The following is an 18427-nucleotide window of genomic DNA, read 5'->3' on the forward strand; positions in this document are numbered from 1 at the left end:
CCTTGGCTGCCCTTGGGTTTGGCTTTTCCCCGTTCCCACTCCCTTCCCTGTCCACCGCAAGCGAGATGGGCAGTGCTGGGGTCACTGTGGGCCCTGGGTGGGGAGAAGGAGCCGTGGGAGGGGCCATTCCCACGGGAATGTTCTCTTGGCAGACGGTGAGCTCTACACTGGAACGGTCAGCAGCTTCCAGGGGAATGACCCGGCCATCTCACGTAGCCAGAGCCTCCGCCCCACCAAGACCGAGAGCTCCCTCAACTGGCTCCAAGGTGAAGTCCTCCCCACGCACCCAGTGCCAGTCCCCAGAGCCCCTCAGGGCCAGGCCAGGAACAGTCTCTCTCCTGTCTGGGATTCCCAGGCTGACTGCACTCCTCATTGGTCCCACAGACCCAGCCTTTGTGGCCTCGGCCTACATTCCCGAGAGCCTGGGCAGCTTGCAAGGGGACGATGACAAGATCTACTTCTTCTTCAGTGAGACTGGCCAGGAGTTTGAGTTCTTCGAGAACACCATCGTGTCCCGCATTGCCCGCATCTGCAAGGTGAGGGAACTGGGCTGCCCCAGAGACCCCGAAGCCTCCAGTACTGGATCAGGAAGTGCCAGGAGGCCTCTTCTGTCCTCCAGGAGGAATAGCTTGACGAACTGCTTTTCTCGGTCTCCTTTTATTTTTATTTTTATTTTTTTTTTTAATTTATTTGACAGAAAGATCACAAGTGGGCAGAGAGGCAGGCAGAGAGAGAGGGGGAAGCAGGCTCCCTGCTGAGCAGAAAGCCCGATGCGGGGCTCGATCCCAGGACCCTGGGATCATGACCTGAGCTGAAGGCAGAGGCTTTAACCCACTGAGCCACCCAGGCGCCCCATGATTAAAAAACTTTACAAACAAGAGTTCTGCAGCGTGGGTATTCAGGTGCCCCGTTCGCGGGGGATCATGAACCCTTCCCCTGTGTCAGACTCCCCGTCTGTCCGCTTCCGGGTACTCCACCCTGAGGAAGGCACCCTCGTGTACTCGGCCAGCCTCACGGTGATGGGACCTGGACCCCGCCGTCAAGTCTTCCTGATTCTAAATGGAACCCTGCCCTGTAGCTTCCGCATGCCCATCAGGGTGTCTGTGTAGCAACCACTGGGAGGGGCCGTAGGGGGCCCCAGGCTCCCTGCCGGGGCCTGCGCATAAGCCCGGCTTCTCTCTCCCTCCTCCAGGGGGACGAGGGCGGTGAGCGGGTCCTGCAGCAGCGCTGGACATCCTTCCTGAAGGCCCAGCTGCTGTGCTCACGGCCAGAGGACGGCTTCCCGTTCAATGTGCTGCAGGATGTCTTCACGCTGAGCCCCAGCCCCCAGGACTGGCATGACACCCTGTTCTATGGGGTCTTCACCTCCCAGTGGTATGGCCCCCAGGACCTAGCCCTAACTGGAGCTGGGAGGGCGTGGGGTGACTGGGACCGGGGCCCAAGAGCTGGCCGCATCTTGTGCCCCAGGCTCCTGGGTTCATCCAGCCATTTCCTCTGTAGGCACAGGGGAACCACGGAGGGCTCCGCCGTCTGCGTCTTCACCATGAGGGATGTGCAGAACGCCTTCAGTGGCCTCTACAAGGAGGTGAACCGGGAGACGCAGCAGTGGTACACGGTGACCCACCCAGTGCCCACACCCCGGCCTGGAGCAGTGAGTACAGGCTGCCTATGGCTTCTCTGGGTCTCTTTCCTCCTCTTGAAGTGGGACAGAAGCCCAGGGCTGCTTGTCTTACTGGGTTGGACGTGGCTATGGATGCCGGAGTGCCGGTAACCTGTCTCGGTGGGCCCCTGTGCACCTGCCCAGGCACTGAAGGGTGCGCTTTTGTCCTTGTCCCTTTGCTTGTGCCTCTCTCCTGCTCAGCTGTGGGCTCTTTATCTAGGGGCTGAGTGAGTGGCCCGGCTGTGAGGACATCCTCCTTCTGTCCTCGCAGCCTCATGGCTCCCTCCCAAAGCAGACCTTGAAACAAGGTCATGAGCATCAGCAGTTGGTATGGGAGGGGACTCCAGGAAGCACCACGAGGGACAGGAAAGCGAGGGGGGAGCAGAGTGGAGGAAATGTCTAAGCTGTTCCCGTCATGGGCACCTGGGTCTCAGTTCCCTGGGGCCCCAAGAGGGCACCTCCTTCTGACCCCTGGCCTAGGAAACCCGGCCAGCCAGGGCTTCCTTCGAGTACTGGCAAGAGCCGCGTGAAGGGTGGTCATGCTTCTCAAGGCCTGGGTGAGGGTGAGGGGCCTGGGCAGGAAGGGGAACCCTGCCAGCCAGGGCCCGTGGGGGCCCCATACCCAGGCTTATCCCTTCAGCCTCCAGATCAGTGTGTTGGATCCATGCAGCACCCAGTGACGTCCCTTGGCCTCCGGGGATGGCACATGCCCCCCTCCTGCCTGCCGGGGAGGCCGGGCCAGAAGTCTTGCATCTGCAGGCTTGCCCTGCTGCGTGCTGCCCTAAGCGGCCCTCCGTCTCACGCTGCCCCCTCCTCCTCCAGTGCATCACCAACAGCGCCCGGGAGAGGAAGATCAGCTCGTCCCTGCAGCTCCCGGACCGTGTGCTGAACTTCCTCAAAGACCACTTCCTGATGGACGGGCAGGTCCGCAGCCACCTGCTGCTGCTGCAGCCGCGGGCCCGCTACCAGCGTGTGGCCGTCCACCGTGTGCGTGGCCTGCACCGCACCTATGACGTGCTCTTCCTGGGCACCAGTGAGTGTCGACAGCAGGGCGGGTTCAGGGTCAAGGCGCCGAGGCCACCAGGATGTGGGCCTGAGTGCCGTCCGTGTTCCAGGTGATGGCTGGCTGCACAAGGCGGTGAGCGTGGGCTCCAGGGTGCACATCATTGAGGAGCTCCAGATCTTCCCACAGGGACAGCCCGTGCAGAACCTGCTCCTGGACGCTGACAGGGTGAGCTGGTGGGGGGGCCCGGAAGAGGGAGCCAGCGTGCTCTGGTGCCCCTCTGCTGTTGACGAGGCGGCCTCGGCCAGCTTGTCCTCCCTGGCAGCAGCAGGATGGAAAGATTCAGGCTCCTGGCATAAGCCAACAGAAAGTGGGGTTCCCGGGAGCACAAGAGGAGGCTCCTTGGGGGCGTGGGCAGGTGCAGCTGCGGGTGGTGGCCCTGACTGGCCGCGCCTGCCGCTCACGCCCCCGTGTCCGTACAGGGACTGCTCTACGCAGCCTCCTACTCCGGCGTGGTCCAGGTGCCCGTCGCCAGCTGCAGCCTGTACCAGAGCTGTGGGGACTGCGTCCTCGCCCGGGACCCCTACTGTGCATGGAGCAATTCCAGGTGCAGACCTGTCAGCCTCTACGGGCCTGAGACGGCCTCCAGGTGAGAGCTCCTCCAGCCCTTCCCACCTGTCCACCCCTGCGCACTTGGCCTCGGAGCACCTTCCGTGGGCCCTCTGTAGAGTCCCCCGGCAGCCTCCTTTGTGGCCATGGTCCACATGGTTAGTAACTCGCTCCCCTCTGCCTCTCCAAAGTGCGCTGGTATAGGCCGTAAGTGATGTTTGCCTTACCCATCTCTACAGCCAGGGATCTCACTTGGCAAAGAATGAAGCATCACAGCTCTGAAAAGCCTTGCAGGAGATTGTGGGCTGGCATGTGAATGTGTTTCACAAAAAAAATAGCTACACGACAGGCCATAAACAAACCCATTAAAAATCACTTCCAGAAGCATTAAATTGGGATGTAAGGTGTTCATATAGAAAACTTGAAAAGTAGGGGCGCCTGGGTGGCTCAGTGGGTTAAGCCTCTTGCCTTCAGCTCAGGTCATGATCTCAGGGTCCTGGGATCGAGCCCAGCATTAGGGCTCTCTGCTCAGCAGGGAGCCTTCTTCCCCCTCCCTCTCTGCCTGGCTCTCTGCCTACTTGTGATCTCTGTCTTGTCAAATAAATAAAATCTTAAAAAAAAAGAAAAGAAAACTCGAAAAGTAGAGGTAGGTGTAAACAGAACAAAAACTATCCAAATCCCAGCACCTAGAGAGAATTGCAGTGAGATTTCGACATACAGCCTCCTAGGTTTTTTTATGTATCTGTGAAATAGACAAAAACACATGTATTTTAAAGATTTTATTTATTTATTTGACAGAGATCACAAATAGACAGGCAGGCAGGGGGAGGGGGAAGCAGGATCCCTGCTGAGCAGAGAGCCCGATGCGGCTCAATCCCAGGACCCTGAGATCATGACCTGAGCCGAAGGCAGAGGCTTAACCTACTGAGCCACCCAGGTGCCCCCAAGATACATGTATTTTAAATAAAAATGGAACCTGTCCCACTTGCAGTGTCCTTGCTTCACACACAGGGAGACCTGGTGTCAGTTTTATGTTTCTAAGAATCCCATTTGAGCACACGTGTGTGCCCCTGGAAGGACGTGCCCAAATGGCCACGTGCCACCATCACCACCAGCTGGTAGACTGTGTGACTCTTGTAGGGTTTTCAGCGTTTGTACTTGGTTGAGTGTTTTTTAGGCTTTGTGAGTGTATCACGAGTTACTTTTATTCCTTGTTACGTTTTATCAAACAAGCGCGTGCGTGTGCATTGCTTTAAAAGAGGCTGAGACATGCATTAGACCAGTGGTGCTTCCAGACTTTTTCTCAAGGTCCATGTTGCTTTCGTAATGCAGGGAATTGGTATAGTAGCTCCTATTTGAGATAAATACTGTGCACATGGAGGAGATGCCGGCTCAAACCTGCAGGCATAGAATCAACCTGGGGGAGGCGCCTGCCATTCACTCTGGCTTTGGGTCCTGCAGTCTCTGAGCCCCAGGCCCTTGTGGAGCTGCAGGGCCAGAGAAGGGCCTGTGCTGCATGGGGGCCGGGGCCCTGTGGGGGCACAGTGGTTTCCTGGCCTCTCTCTGACTCTCTTTGGTCCCCAGGCCATGGATCCAGGACATTGAGGGGGCCAACACCAGGGGTCTCTGCAATACTTCCTCACCTGGGCCCCGGTCTCCTGTACTCACGGGTGAGTCGCCCTGTGGAGGGCTGGGGCTGAAGTGGGGGGCCAGGTCTGCTGAGAAGGCCCCTGCAGGCAGTGGTGGGTGTAAACGCCTTTCGTTACGTCCTGGTCCCAGACTCAGAGTCCCAGAGTTGGGGATTACAGTCCCGAGAGAAGTGGGGCGAGCCTGGGGCTCCTGTGGATGCCGGTCCCCCCGTTACCCCACGCCTCTTCCGTCTGCAGGTGAGAAGCGATGTGAGCAAGTTGACTTTCAGCCGAACACGGTGAAAACCTTGGCCTGCCCCCTCCTCTCCAACCTGGCCACCCGGCTCTGGCTGCACAATGGTCTCCCAGTCAACACCTCGGCCTCCTGCCGTGTGTTGCCCACTGGGGACCTGCTGCTGGTGGGCAGCCAGCAGGAGCTGGGGGTGTTCCAGTGCTGGTCCCTAGAGGAGGGTTTCCGGCAGCTGGTGGCCTGCTACTCCCCGAAGGTGGTGGAGGACAGGGCGGCGGACCGAGGCGACCGGAGCGGCAGCGTGCCCGTCATCATCAGCACGTCGCGGGTGAGCGCGCCGGCCGGCAGCAAGGCCAGCTGGGGGGTAGACAAGTCCTACTGGACTGAGTTCCTGGTGATGTGCACGCTGTTTGTGCTCGCCGTGGTGCTCCTCATTTTGTTCTTCCTCTACCGGCACCGGGGCGGCATGAAGGTCTTCCTGAAGCAGGGGGAGTGTGCCAGTGTGCACCCCAAAACCCGCCCCGTGGCACTGCCCCCTGAGACCCGGCCGCTTAATGGCGTGGGCCCCCCTAGCACTCCACTTGACCACCGAGGCTACCAGGCCCTTTCCGAGAGCTCCCCGGCGCCCCGCGTCTTCACCGAGTCTGAGAAGAGGCCGCTCAGCATCCAGGACAGCTTTGTGGAGGTGTCCCCGGTGTGCCCTCGGCCCCGGGTCCGCCTGGGCTCTGAGATCCGGGACTCCGTGGTGTGAGAGCACGCTGCTCGAGCAGTCCGCCCTGGCCCCAGAGGCCCCGAGTGCGCAGAGGGGGACAGCCGGCCTCTGTGGCTCGTGGAACACAGCTGCAGCGCCCGGCCCTCGGGGCCCGCGGAGCCCGCCGGCCCACTGCCCTTCGCCAAGCAGCGAGGCCCCCTGCGACTGGCAGCCAGGGCCCGGGAGAGTCCGGTTGCGAATGGGGGCCTGCCTGGGTGGGCAGAACAGTGCTCCCTGTGTAAAACTGAGCCCTTTGTTTAAAAAAAAAAACAATTGAAAATGTGAAGCCAGTGAGAATGAGACATCGCAGAACGCCACACGCGCCAGCCGCCCCGCCACACGGCCTCAGAGGCGTGGCTCGCTCACCCAGTCTGAGACAGAGCTGGCCGTCCCCACCTGCTGGCCTCTTCCACCTCCTGCCTTATCCCACAGCCACCGGCGGCCCCTCGTCCCCACAGAAGCAGGGGGCAGCTCGGGCTTTGCGGGTCCTGCCTTGCCAGCTGGCCAGCTCATCACAGCCATCATCCCGTCACCTCAGGGACCAGAGGGCCATGCTGCCACTGCAGCCCCTCACAAGGCCTTGGGCTCAGACTCACCTGCTGGACCTTTCCGGCCTGTATCAGGCTGTGGCCACGCGCAAGAGGGGCAGCGTGAGCCCAGGAGAGAGTTTAGGACGACGGACACCTTTTCCCTCGGAGTCTAGGAAGAGACTGGTGCCTTCTTCCCTCCATCCCAGCCTGTGAACCTGTGTGTCCCTTTGGCTCACATCCCCTCTGGACTCCTCCCCAGACCCCATTCCCTGCTTCCTCCCCTTCACCTTGCCTGCTCCTGCTCAAAGTGATGGTAACACTGCCCAGCACAGGAGCCCTAAGTTTATTTGGGTTTTATATTTTTTTAAATAAGATGCACTTTACTTTTTTTTTTTTTTTTTTTAAATAAAATCTAAATAGAAACAGAATCCTGGCCCTTCCTCTCAAAGGACTGTTACTCTTTGAGGTTGGCCCAATGCTCTGAGTTTTGGGGAGTAGTTCTGAGCCTCCTCTTTCCAGAGGCTAGTGGCCCAGAGCCACCCTGGTCTGGTCGACGTCATCTCCCAGTGGAGCGTGGTCCTGCAGGTGGGAAGTTTAATGCACTGATGGGAGGGGCAAATAATTCATTCGTTTTCCGTCAGCCCCTTACTTTGCACCTCCCCCAGTTCGGTTCAGGGTGGGAACACGGGATCGGGGCGGGTGGGGGGTTGTCATGTTTATTTTTTTAAATGATCGCACAGTGAAACTGGCGGTTTTTCTTTTGGCACACAGTTGTCTGAATTTTCATGTGTAGAAATTCTATAAGCACCACTGGGAGGAGTTGCACTTGTCCCGCTACCCCGTCCTGCCCGGGAGGGCTATGGTCTCACTTCTTGCTGGCCCTTTAGATCCTGTTCTTCCCAGGAGGACCAAAGGCTCCTGGAAGTCCGGTCCTTCCTCATACCAGTGCTTCTAGTATCACGCAAAGGGTCAAAATGTCTAAACTTTTATTATGGAAGAGTAGAACACAAACAGAGCGATGACAATGACAGAAGGAGAGAGGCCCTGGCACGGAGGGCCTTCTCCTTCCTGGAGCGGGACTGCACGGCCGCCAGCTCTGGGCTAGGCCAGCTTGGCCGGCCCTGGCAACACAGGCATGACCTCGACCACAGCTCAGCAGTGGAAAGCCTCTCTGACGGGGTGCTTGCTGGGACACACGCTGTGGCTCCTGTCACAGGACAATCTTAAAGGAGCTGAACAAGAGAAGAGTGGGTCATGTTTTCTGCTGGAAGAGGAGGGAACAACAGTCTAGCCCCAAGCTTGCCCACATCTTCCCTACAACCCTTCAGAATGGGCTGTCCCACATCTGTCCCTCCCCTTTGGCATTAAGGCTGTCCTGAGACACTGAGAGGAACTGGAGAGACTGCTCAACCTGGCTGCCACCCCCCATGCTAACATCCCAGACCCAGGTGCAGCAGGTGGGGACCCAGAATACTGGGGACCATGACCATTGTACCTGGCAAAGTCCGGTGACCGGGAGATGACGTGCTGAAACTCTGAGAGGTTGATGGTGCCATCCCTGTCAATGTCGGACTCTTCCAGAATCTGGGGGAGGGAGAGCTTCAGGCCAAGTCCCTGACCTTCCCTCCCGCTCCCTGGCCTGGCCCAGCTACTCACATTATCAATGAGCTGTTTCATCTCTGAAGCACTAAGCTGTGTGTCCTCGCCCTGTCCTGTGAGGCAGTTCACGAGGTGACTCAAGTCTTCTCGGTTCAAGGTTCCATCATCATCAAAGTCTAGAGACAGACACAGGAAGCCAGAAAGAATGTGGTCAGGGTGAGCTCCCAGGCTCCCGAGCGGTACACCACCGCCAGGACCGTGCGGGGACAGGCCGTGTCCCACCAAGTTGCTCCTGGCTCTCACCGAAGATGCGGAAGGCATAGTGGGACTTGATGTCTGGAGTTGCTGTGTCACTGAACACACTGAGGAGGTCCAGGAAGTCCTCAAAACTCAGGCTGTCCCTGGCCGGGGATGTGGAGAAGACCCTGCAGATTCGTTCCTTGAAGGGGTTGGCCTAGGCAAGAGAGCCTTGTGTGAAGGCCACAGATGCAGCCCAGGTCACACGCTCCTCAGACCCCACCAGGAACTGGAGGGAGCAGGTAACGGTACCCGCTCTGTGAGCTCAGGCTCACCGGAGAAGGATCAGTCTTTTAGGGCCAGCCTGGAGGGCAGGAGGACCACCTGACTGAAGGAAGGGACAGGAATGGTTTCCTGTGAGTCAGTTTAACCCAAAGGCAGGTCTAGGGGCAGAGAAGGAAGATGAAATCATCCTAAGGGAGGAGAACAAGATGGGCTGGTTACTTTAAACACTTTTACTTCAACACTCACTGTGTTATAGGCCCTTTGCATAAAAATTTTCACAGCAGGGGCACCCCGGGTGGCTCAGTCAGTGGTCAGACTCTTGATCTCGGCTCAGGTTTGTGATCTCAGGGTCATGAGATCAAGCCCCTCGCCAGGATCCGTGTGGGGTTGGCTTGTCCCTCTCCCTGCCCCTCTCCCCCACTCTCAAATAAGTAAAAATCTTTATAAATGTTTTTTTAAGATTTTATTTATTTGGGGCGCCTGGGTGGCTCAGTGGGTTGAGCCTCTGCCTTTGGCTCGGGTCATGGTCTCCGGGTCCTGGGATCGAGCCCCTCATCGGGCTGTCTGCTCAGCGGGGAGCCTGCTTCCCCCCTCTCTGCCTGCCTCTCTGCCTACTTGTGATTTCTCTGTCAAATAAATAAAATCTTTTTTTAAAAATTTTATTTATTTATTTGACAGAGAAAGAGAGTGTGCACAAGCAGTGAGAGCAGCAGGCTCCTCGCTGAGCAGAGAGCCTGATGTGGGACTCGACCCCAGGACCCTGGGATCATGACTTGAGCCGAAGGCAGATGCTTAACCGACTGAGCCACCCAGGTGTCCCTAAAAAATGTTTTTCACAGCAACCCTACAGAGAGGCAATCAGCCTCTGGAATAGGGTTTCTCAAACCTTAATTGGGTAGCTCAACTCCTTTTAAAGGACAAAACTTCTTTGACTCTCCCAAGAGTTATGTCCAAGAATCCCAGTTTGCAAAACACCCCTCTAATGAATTCCACCAGGTGATTTTGGTAAAGCCCTCTACCCCCAGAAAATTAGGGCTAAATAAAGAGAAAACCAGAACAGGGACCAGTGACCACATGATCTCAAGAGGAACAGCAGAGGGAGAGTGGGGGACTGGCACCTTGAGCTCTGGAAGGCTGAGGATCTGCTCCAAGGACACTCGTATCTGCAGCGACTCCTCCACGCTCCGGTGCTCTGGGGGAAGCAGCTCACAAAACCGCCTGTGGGCTCTGGCAGAAGAGGAACTTGTTGGCAAACCTTTCTGTGTGTATTACATCCCCACTCCTTGCTTTGTTACCCATTATAAACCGGGTGAGGAGCTAAGGCACATGCACAGAACTTCTCAGTCAGCAGGCATAGGCCAAAGGGAGATACATATAGTCCCATGTGTAGAATCCAAATGTCTCCAGACTACAGGCTGAGAGTGCATTCATGCCATGGGTATTTACTGAGGGTCTAATGTGTGCCAGTCACTGTACTGGGCATAGGTTCTAAAGCTCCCAGAGGGATGGAGAGGCTGCAGAAGGAGCCAGAAGTTGGCCCTGAAAAGCAGGGAGAAAAGAGTAAAATGGAAATCTCTTTCCCGTTTCACTCCAGGAATCTCCAGCTCTTCAAAGCCTTCCTATTTTTAGTAACCATCCGAAACGATCTCTTCCTCAGCCCTTCCCTCCTTCCCGCTGGCGTTATCTTTGCCAAGGCAAGCCAAGGAATCTCTTCACTCAGGTGCCTTCACCACAAAAAGCTGGCACGCGGCTAGGAAGGGGGTTCCAGCTCGAGTTCAAATCCTCTTACTTGGAGTGTAAGTAACTTTGGTAACTTAGGGAAGTTACCAAACTTCTCTGAAACCTGTGTCATTGTCCCAGTACCTCCCACCTGAGGATTAAATTAGGTAATGTAGGCAACCAACCACTTCCAAGGGTCCTGGCACTCGGAGAGTGCTCAGTAAGCGTTAACGGTTACTGTGTTACCCGGAGCCAAGTTCCCGGTAGGCGAAGTCCGCGGAGAGCCACAGCAGCCCCTGCCTGGCTGGGGGCAGGAAGTTCGGTCATGCAGAAGGCAACGGGGCGGAGGCCCCGGGGCGCCCAGCGGGGCCCGAGGCTGCGAGGTGGCTCCCAGCGGTGCGCAGCGGGGTGGGGTGGGGTGGGGGGCCGAAACAGCAGGAGGGCGGGGAGGGCGGGGCGGCAGAGGACACTGCCCGGGACTCGGGGCCCGGGCGCCGGCTCCCGCTCGGCCGCGGACCGCAGGCAGGCCCCTGTCCCTCCCTCTGAGGGACCCGCCGTTTGCCCGTCTGCGGACAGAGCCCCCCCGAAGCCGCCTCTAGAGGATCCGGGAGCTGAAGTTCGACAGGGCACTTACAGGAGGATCTCCTGCTTGGTCAGGAACGTCAAGTCCTGGAAGGCAAAACGGAAGGGGTTCAGCGAGCCTCCCCGAGGCCACGCCCGCTCTGCCGCGGCCCCGGGACCCGGCTCCCCAGCGCAGGCCCGCGCGCAAACTCCCCGGGACCTGCGTCCCGCGCACCTGGTACTCCGCCAACAGCTCCTTGGACAGGCGACTGCCCGAGCTCCCCATCGTCTCGCCGCGCGCACAGCTCCCCCAACTTGCCTCGGGGCGCCGGCAACTTTTCCACTTCCGCCCTCGGGCCGCGTCACTGCTCCGTCCCCGCGGCAACCGCTCCTGGGGCCACCGCCCCCGGGCCCGCCCCCTCCTTAAAGTGCCCGGGCGCTCCCAGCCGGGTTCCGCGGGCCAGCTCCGCGCTCCGGGGTGTCCTCGGCGAGCTGGAGGCGGGGCCCGGACCGTCCGGGGCGGAGCCCAGGCCGCACGCCCCCGCCTCCGGAGTGGGCGGGGCGAGCCCCGCCGCGTGCGAGCGGCCAGACTGCGCATGCGTTTGGGACGCCACAGGCTCGCCATGGCCCGGCCAGGAGCTTGCGAGGGTGTCGCGTTGCGTCCTTCTCTACTGCTGTCGGTGGTGCGGCGGCCTTGGGCGCGGTCGGGGCCCAAGGGAACTACCTGGAACCTGAAAATCCGGAGAGCTCGAGACTCGCTACGTGGCCGAAGCGCGGCGAGGACTTTTACATCCAGACGTTGGCGCTCGCCCTCGCCACACGTGTTGCAGCCGGCATCCCACCTCCAGAAATGACCAGAACCTTGCGGCCCACTGAGGGTGTGCGCTGAGGGTCTGCAGACTGCCTAGCCGTGCATAGTGATCTTCAAATTTCACAAGAGGCCTGCAGGGTAGGTTCCCGATTTACAAATGTGGGAAACAGGTCCGCGGGAAGGATTCAGGTGATTTGTCCCTACTCGGTCATTTAGAAGGCGGTCACCCCGGTCTAAGGCTCTCCTCAAGGGTCCCTGTGACTGTAGACCTCACTAGAGCCGGCAGGGACTGAGGCTGACTTGTTTGCTCTTGTGCCCTCTCAGCCCCCTAGGACAACGCTTGGCCCAGAGCAGGCTCTCAGCAAACTGGATGCGTGAATGCGGGAACCTCCACTGTTCCAGAAGGTGAGGATTCCAGGCTGAGGGAGGAGGTGGAGGTGAGATTAATTCTTTTCTTTTCAGCTTTATTGATGTGTATTTGACAGCATTGTGGGGATTAGTTCTTGATTCTCCTGATTCATTCTACTTGCTGATCTTCATAAAGTTTAGATCTGATCATGGTCATTTCGGTTTAAAACTAATAAATGGTTGAAAACCGGAATACCGGCCCTCTGAAATCTGACTTCAGTCTCTCTGCTCTCTTCCCTTGGCTTTCTGGGTTGCCTCCCGGCACAATGGACTCTCAGTGCCTCTTCCATAATAGCCCTGGGGAAGCCTCTCCTGGTTCTCTAGAATAGATTAAGAATCCTCAGGTTGGCAACTTAATGTTTACGTGGCTGTTGATTGGGTAGTGTCTGTCCCGTCCCTCCCTCCCCCAAGAGCTCTGAGAATTGTGATCTACAGGATCTAATAGGTGGCCGTTGTTGAGTAAATGTTTGCTGAGTGACCTTAGCTTCCCCAGCACTCAGCAAGGTGTTCAACTGAGAGTGGCTTTAGGAAGACTCCCTGTCTCAATATGGGAGTCCCCACCACCATTGTGGAAATACTCCATTCCAGGAAGTAGAGGCTGCAAAGAACTGAGAACACCAAAACCAGTCAAAATGAGTATAGTTCCGTCCCAACCTAATCATCTTGACAGGAGGTTCTTTGTGTACAAGAGATTGGTTAGTAAAAGGGGAGACGAAGAACAGGAAGCTGTCGTGGTGTCCCCTAGACTGAGGGGAGGGAGCACTGGCCAGCCAAGGCCTGTCCCTGGACTTCGTGGTGATACTGTGTCTCTTCGAAGTGAAGATGTGGGAATTGGCCCTGTGCCATGGTAACCACCTGTGACACAGATCTCTCAGCCACCTCGCTTGGTGCTGAACCCTTCCTTGAACAGCCTTCTGATTATAATTTTGCTTCCTGGTAGATTTTTTTTTAGATTTTATTTATTTATTTGGCAGACAGCTCACAAGTAGGCAGAGAGGCAGGCAGAGGGGCGGGGGGGGAAGCAGGCTCCCTGCCAGAGAGCCTGATGTGGGGCTCAATCCCAGGACCCCGAGATCATGACCTGAGCCGAAGGCAGAGGCTTAATCCACTGAGACACCCAGGCGCCCCCCTGGTAGATTTTTGTACAGAAGAGGAACTATCCGGATTAGCCAATAGGAACATTTCGTGCTTTTTGGCATGTTTCTCATCATAAGTTACTGAATAGGCATTCTGAGTCTGTTTAGCATAATGCCCTGCCTGTGCTAGACCAAATCTAGAAACAGTGTAAAACTGAGTTGCTGAAATACTTTTAAAAACAGCTTCTAGTGTTTCTTGTTACGAAATTTTTTTTAAGATTTTATTTATTTATTTATTTGACAGGCAGAGATCACAAGTAGGCAGAGTAGCAGAGAAGGGAAGCAGGCTCTCTGCTGAGCAGAGAGCCCCATGCAGAGCTCGATCCCAGGACCCTGGGATCATGACCTGAGCCAAAGGTAGAGGCTTTAACCCACTGAGCCACGCAGAGGCCCCAACTGCTCCTTGTTGTGAAATTATTTTATTAGTTAGATCTCTTCAAGTTTTGTTCATAACTACCAACTCTTGGATTTGAGTTCCACTTTTTTTTTTTTCAAGACATCTTTTCCCTGTTCATAATATTATTTCCTTCTTCCTGTTTTCCTTGGGACAGGAGATAGGAGAACCACAACAGGTTTCCCCGAGGGGGTGACATTTGACCCGAGACTTGAAGGGGACAGCCCTGTGAAGAAAATCTGCGAAAAGGGTATATTGTAGGCAGGGACCCCAGAAAGCACCAAGGCCCTGAGCTGGAACAAGTTCAGTAAGTGAGGAGTTGAGTAGACGAGGGGAAGAGTGGAATGAGAGGCCGCGAGAGTGGGCACGCAGCTAAGCCTTATGGACTTCATTCTAGGGGCTCAAGGTCACATCCCTAGTGACTAGTAGAACAGGAATTCAAACATCTGATTTGCCTGTAAGGCCTAATCTCTCACCTTTGTCCCAGGATGATGCCCAGTTCACAGGCTTGTTGTGAAGGTAGGTCGTCTGAGAGAACATAGAGTGCACCCAACCCATGCCTGGCACAAGGTAGACCTGCGACCAGTGTTCCCTTGCTCCTGGTTTTCGTGGAAAGGTTTGATCCTGTGACATGGTCACTGCTGACTCATCACTCTAAAGTGTTCTCTAGTCACAGGTAATGCTTTGTGCCTACTAGTTCACTTTAATGTAAATATGACTGTGCCCACTTTCTGTTGATCAGTATGTCTTTACTCGTATATTTAGCCTCCTGGTGTCATCTTGGTCCTGGGTCCTTGGTCCTAGTCCCAAAATTAAAATGCTACTTCATATTTGTATCTGGCCCATGCCTTACCCTTGACCTCCAGGTTTGACTGTCAGCTGCCTCCACCACTTCTTGGATGCTCAGGCTGCATCTCAAGCTTAGTCATCAAAACTGAATTCTCCATTCCCCGTTCTCCTAAATCAATCTAGTCCCACCCCCACCCCTCCCTCAGTCCCTCCAGCTCGATAAAGGCCACCGTGATGTACCTCGTTTCTGAAGCTGAGACCCTCTTGGTTCTTCCCAGTGCTCAGTCCCCTTAGCCCTTTTTTTTTTTTTTAAGTATTTTATTTATTTATTTGACAGAGAGAGAGATAGTGAGAGAGGGAGCACAAGCAGGGGGAGAGGGAGAAGCAGGCTTCCCATGGAGCAGGGAGCCTGATGCGGTGCTCAGTCCCGGGACCCTGGGACCATGACCTGAGCCCAAGGCAGACGTTTAACAACTGAGCCATCCAGGCACCCCATATTAAAAAGAGAGAGAGAGAGAGAGAGAAAAGTTTACTCAATATACATAAACTTTAAAAGAAAAAGTGGGGCGCCTGGGTGGCTGAGTGGGTTAAAGCCTTTGCCTTCGACTCAGGTCATGACCCCAGGGTTCTGGGATTGAGCCCCACATCGGGCTCTCTGCTCAGCAGGGAGCCTGCTTCCCCCTCTCTCTCTCTCTGCCTGCCTCTCTGCCTACTTGTGATCTCTGTCTGTCAAATAAATAAATAAAATCTTTTAAAAATAAATAAATAAAAAGTATTTTTTAATTCAGTGGAAATGAATGCTAATCTAGAGGTGATGGAATCATGAGTATTTCCATGTTTTCAAAATATTTTCCCAAAGGCATAGATTGTTTTTGTAATCGGAACAAGAAGTAAAATTTATTTGAAACTCAAAATGGGATCTCTGAAAATGGGACGGTGTCCTATATTTTTCACCTCTTAGGATTGTTTCAGGTCAGCCCCATGGCCGCTGCACAGGATTCAAATGAGATTTCCTATTTGCTCCCTCCAAACCGTAAGGACTGGGAAGAGCAAGGTGTTCCCGACTTTGTCTACCAGCAGAAGGAACTTCTGGAAGGGATTCAGTGGCCAAGGACCGCACCCAGCCTCGTGGACAGGACACCGAGGTCTCGCTTCGACTCTGCTCTCTGCGCCGCCTGGAGGCAGCGGATGGAACTGGGGCTCTTCCGCTACCGCCTTGGGGAGCTGCAGACGCGGACCCTCCCTGGTGTAGTGGGTTTTGTGGCTCAGCTGAATGTGGAGCGAGGTATGCAGAGGAGGCGCCCCCAGAACATCCGGAGTGTGAAGCAGGCATTTGACCCCAAACAGTTTAACTTCAACAAGATCCAGCCAGGAGAAGTCCTCTTCCGTTTGCTCCGGGAGCCCAATCTCCCAGGTGCTCTCCAGCAAGAGGACATCCTCGTCATGATCAATGTCAGCCCCTTGGAGTGGGGCCACGTGCTGCTGGTGCCCGAGCCCACCCGGGGGCTCCCCCAGCGCCTGCTGCCAGGCGCACTGCGGGCCGGCGTGGAGGCTGTGCTGCTGAGCTCACACCCGGGCTTCCGCGTCGGCTTCAACAGCCTGGGTGGCTTGGCCTCGGTGAACCACCTACACCTGCATGGGTATTACCTGGCTCACAGACTGCCCGTGGAGGGGGCACCGAGCGAGCCCCTGGACCTTGGGGGCCGTTTGCACCTGCTCCGGGCCCTCCCCGCTCCCGGCTTCCTCTTCTACACAAGCGGGCCGGGGCCTGACTTGGAAGCCCTCGTAGGCAGGGTATGTCAGGCCACTGACTACCTGACGGACCATGAGATTGCCCATAATTTGTTTGTGACCCGGGGGGCCCCACCTGGAAAGACATCACCATCCTCCGCTCTCACAGGCATCCGAGTAATTCTATGGGCCCGGAAGCCCAGCTTCGGGGTAAAGGAAGGCGAGGCGTTCAATGTCGCCCTCTGTGAGCTGGCCGGGCACCTCCCCATCAAAACGTCCCAAGATTTCGGCAGTCTGACGGAGGCGGCTGCTCTGGCCCTCATTCGAGACTGTCTGCTGCCCCCAGCTCAGGCGGAAGAAGTACAGGCAGCGCTGGTGGCCTTGATTGCCCAGGATGAACAGTAATCCTTCTAGAAGTATGTATTTTCTACCCGGTCTAAGTCCCTCTCCAGAAAGCTGTCCACAGTGGTCGCTTGGGGTTCCATGGCTGCTGCCTTACCCGCTTACCCCCAGGGGGAGGGGTAAAGAACTATTAAGTGGTCTCTGTAAAGAGAAGAAACCTTAGAATAAATTGAATGATTGCACCGTCATGAATGTATCTGCTTCTCATTTTTCTTCTTAGGCAAGCTTCAGGGATGTCAAACCTGTTACTAGGGAGGAAGTATGGGGGCGACTGGGTGGCTCAGTCCATGAGGCGCCCAGACTCTTGATTTCAGCTCAGGTCACGATCTGGGTTGTGCGATCCAGCCCCGCATCGGGCCCAGTGCAGAGTCTGCTTGAGGTTCTCTCCCTCTGCCCATCACTCCCCACCACATATGCACACTTGTGTTCTCTCTCTCTGAAATAAAATCTGTTTAGAAAATAAACAAATAGAGCATGCACAAGAGTTACATATCCTGGGATGCCTGGGTGGCTAAGTCAATTGAGCGTCTGCCTTCGGCTCAGGCCGAAGGGTCCTAGGATCAAGCCCCACATCAGGTTCCCTGCTCTGAGAGAAGCCTGCTTCTCTCCCTCCCACTCCCCCTGCTGGTGGTCTCTGTTCTCGCTGTCTCTCTCTCTGAAATAAATTAATAGAATCTTAAAAAAAAGTTACATATTCCTGACGATATATATAGACTTTTCCTTTCATATCAAGTCTTGGCAAAGTGATAGTTAAAGTGCCTCAGGCATTGTGTCCCCGCTTCCTCTGCCCTCGCCTCTGCAGTTCTCCCTTCTTGAGCCATCAGTGACCATTTCTTCATCCCTCCCCTCCGCTGGGTCTTGCTCCCCCATAGCCCCTACTTAGAGCACCTTTCCCCGGCCCGGCCAGCCTTGAATTTCCCTCCAGCCCCCAGCACGGAGTTGAGTGTTCCTCACGCACGTCACCTTATGTGAGAAAAGGCATCTTCACAACTTGAGTACCGTCGTATAATGAGGAGAGGCTGGCAGAGTGGAGGCAACTTGTCTGAGCCCGTACAGCTCACACGCGGCGGGGTCAGGACCGCAGCACCGGTGGTCTGCTGCCAGAAGCTGCCTCTCTAGGCATCGGCTCGGCTCACTTGGTAGTGGTGGTGTCCTTAACAGCTGATGAGCCCTGAGCTGAGGTTCAGGTTCCTGCGTAGCTGGCTTTCTCCATCCTGGCCTCATCTGAAGTTTTTTGGTTTTGTTTTTTTTTTTAATTTATTTGACAGACAGAGATCACAAGTAGGCAGAGAAGCAGGCAGAGAGAGAGAGAGGAAGGGAAGCAGGCTCCCTGCTGAGCAGAGAGCCCCATGTGGGGCTCAATCCCAGGACCCTGAGACCATGACCTGAGCCAAAGGCAGAGGCTTAACCCAGTGAGCCACCCAGGCGCCCCTTGTCTGAAGTTTTTATATAGACTTTTAGAGTTTTATATCCCAGAAGATGTTACAAGGTCCCACTGAGTTAAGGCAGAATATGTACCACCAAAAAAAAAGTTTATAAGAAAAGTTTAATATTTACATTTAAATGTTATATATTTGACATTTAAATTCCTATTATAAAAAACTTGGGGTCGACCTCCTCTTTCTGGCACTTCGCAGTAATTTTAGCTTATGTTCCTTTCTGTGAGCCTTTGCATATACAAGCTCTGCTAACATCACTTTGTTTTGCTCCCTCAGTCTGAAGGAAGTGCAAATAACTGTTACAGCAAAGTGGACTTTATGTCCCAGGTGATGAGCCCAAATACCAGGTTTTTACCCCAGGACTGCTGTTCAGAGGAAAGCCTTCTCTGGCCAAACTAAGTTTTTCCATAAGATGGGGTGGGCGTGGGGGAGCAGTTAGGTTTTCTTTATGGTGGTACTTCTCAGCTGTTTATATAGCTCGTGAA

The 18427-nt window shown here is 55.6% G+C and overlaps 3 protein-coding genes across 7 annotated transcripts in view; 2 read left to right on the plus strand and 1 right to left on the minus strand.

The window, feature by feature from the left end:
- Positions 1-5961, plus strand: part of SEMA4B (semaphorin 4B) — a 35381-nt gene extending 29420 nt beyond the window's left edge. Inside the window, exons 8-16 of the mRNA XM_032836954.1 lie at positions 153-266; positions 385-536; positions 1193-1374; positions 1501-1651; positions 2483-2693; positions 2776-2891; positions 3146-3312; positions 4857-4942; positions 5159-5961. Coding sequence (XP_032692845.1) covers positions 153-266; positions 385-536; positions 1193-1374; positions 1501-1651; positions 2483-2693; positions 2776-2891; positions 3146-3312; positions 4857-4942; positions 5159-5901 — 1922 coding nt within the window. The 3' untranslated portion in view covers positions 5902-5961. The remainder of the gene's footprint in view (positions 1-152; positions 267-384; positions 537-1192; positions 1375-1500; positions 1652-2482; positions 2694-2775; positions 2892-3145; positions 3313-4856; positions 4943-5158) is intronic.
- An 898-nt stretch (positions 5962-6859) lies between these two features.
- On the minus strand, positions 6860-11272 carry CIB1 (calcium and integrin binding 1). Of its 3 annotated transcripts, none has more exons than XM_032836966.1 (7): positions 11068-11272; positions 10906-10940; positions 9671-9779; positions 8334-8484; positions 8088-8206; positions 7927-8015; positions 6860-7010 (listed from the first exon to the last, which is right to left on the minus strand). In XM_032836966.1, the coding sequence occupies exons 1-7, from the start codon at positions 11116-11118 to the stop codon at positions 6875-6877; spliced, it is 690 nt and encodes a 229-aa protein (XP_032692857.1). In that variant the 5' UTR covers positions 11119-11272; the 3' UTR covers positions 6860-6874. The 3 variants fall into 3 exon arrangements, with proteins under 3 accessions (XP_032692857.1, XP_032692858.1, XP_032692859.1); XM_032836967.1 differs by lacking the exon at positions 6860-7010 and adding an exon at positions 7401-7692 and having other exon boundaries at positions 11068-11270; XM_032836968.1 differs by lacking the exon at positions 6860-7010 and adding an exon at positions 7401-7663 and having other exon boundaries at positions 11068-11263.
- A 449-nt stretch (positions 11273-11721) lies between these two features.
- On the plus strand, positions 11722-16691 carry GDPGP1 (GDP-D-glucose phosphorylase 1). Of its 3 annotated transcripts, XM_032836962.1 has the most exons (3): positions 11722-11781; positions 11976-12080; positions 15343-16691. In XM_032836962.1, the coding sequence occupies exon 3, from the start codon at positions 15352-15354 to the stop codon at positions 16504-16506; it is 1155 nt and encodes a 384-aa protein (XP_032692853.1). In that variant the 5' UTR covers positions 11722-11781; positions 11976-12080; positions 15343-15351; the 3' UTR covers positions 16507-16691. The 3 variants fall into 3 exon arrangements, with proteins under 3 accessions (XP_032692853.1, XP_032692851.1, XP_032692852.1); XM_032836960.1 differs by lacking the exon at positions 11722-11781 and having other exon boundaries at positions 11978-12080; positions 15332-16691; XM_032836961.1 differs by lacking the exon at positions 11722-11781 and having other exon boundaries at positions 11982-12048; positions 15332-16691.
- Positions 16692-18427: the final 1736 nt, after the last annotated feature.

Source organism: Lontra canadensis, unplaced genomic scaffold, assembly GCF_010015895.1.
Source record: "Lontra canadensis isolate GAN:19392208 unplaced genomic scaffold, GSC_riverotter_1.0 scaffold94, whole genome shotgun sequence".
Taxonomy (NCBI): Eukaryota; Metazoa; Chordata; class Mammalia; order Carnivora; family Mustelidae; genus Lontra; species Lontra canadensis.

Excerpts from the sequence above, each read along its gene's own strand:
- CIB1 (XM_032836966.1), bottom strand. The coding sequence starts at position 11,118 with ATGGGGAGCTCGGGCAGTCGCCTGTCCAAGGAGCTGTTGGCGGAGTAC. Across the intron at positions 8,016-8,087 it reads TGAAACAGCTCATTGATAAT|ATTCTGGAAGAGTCCGACAT; the intron begins GTGAGTAGCTGG and ends TCCCTCCCCCAG. Across the intron at positions 7,011-7,926 it reads CGGTCACCGGACTTTGCCAG|GACCACGCTCCACTGGGAGA; the intron begins GTACAATGGTCA and ends TCCCACCTGCAG.
- GDPGP1 (XM_032836962.1), top strand. The coding sequence starts at position 15,352 with ATGGCCGCTGCACAGGATTCAAATGAGATTTCCTATTTGCTCCCTCCA.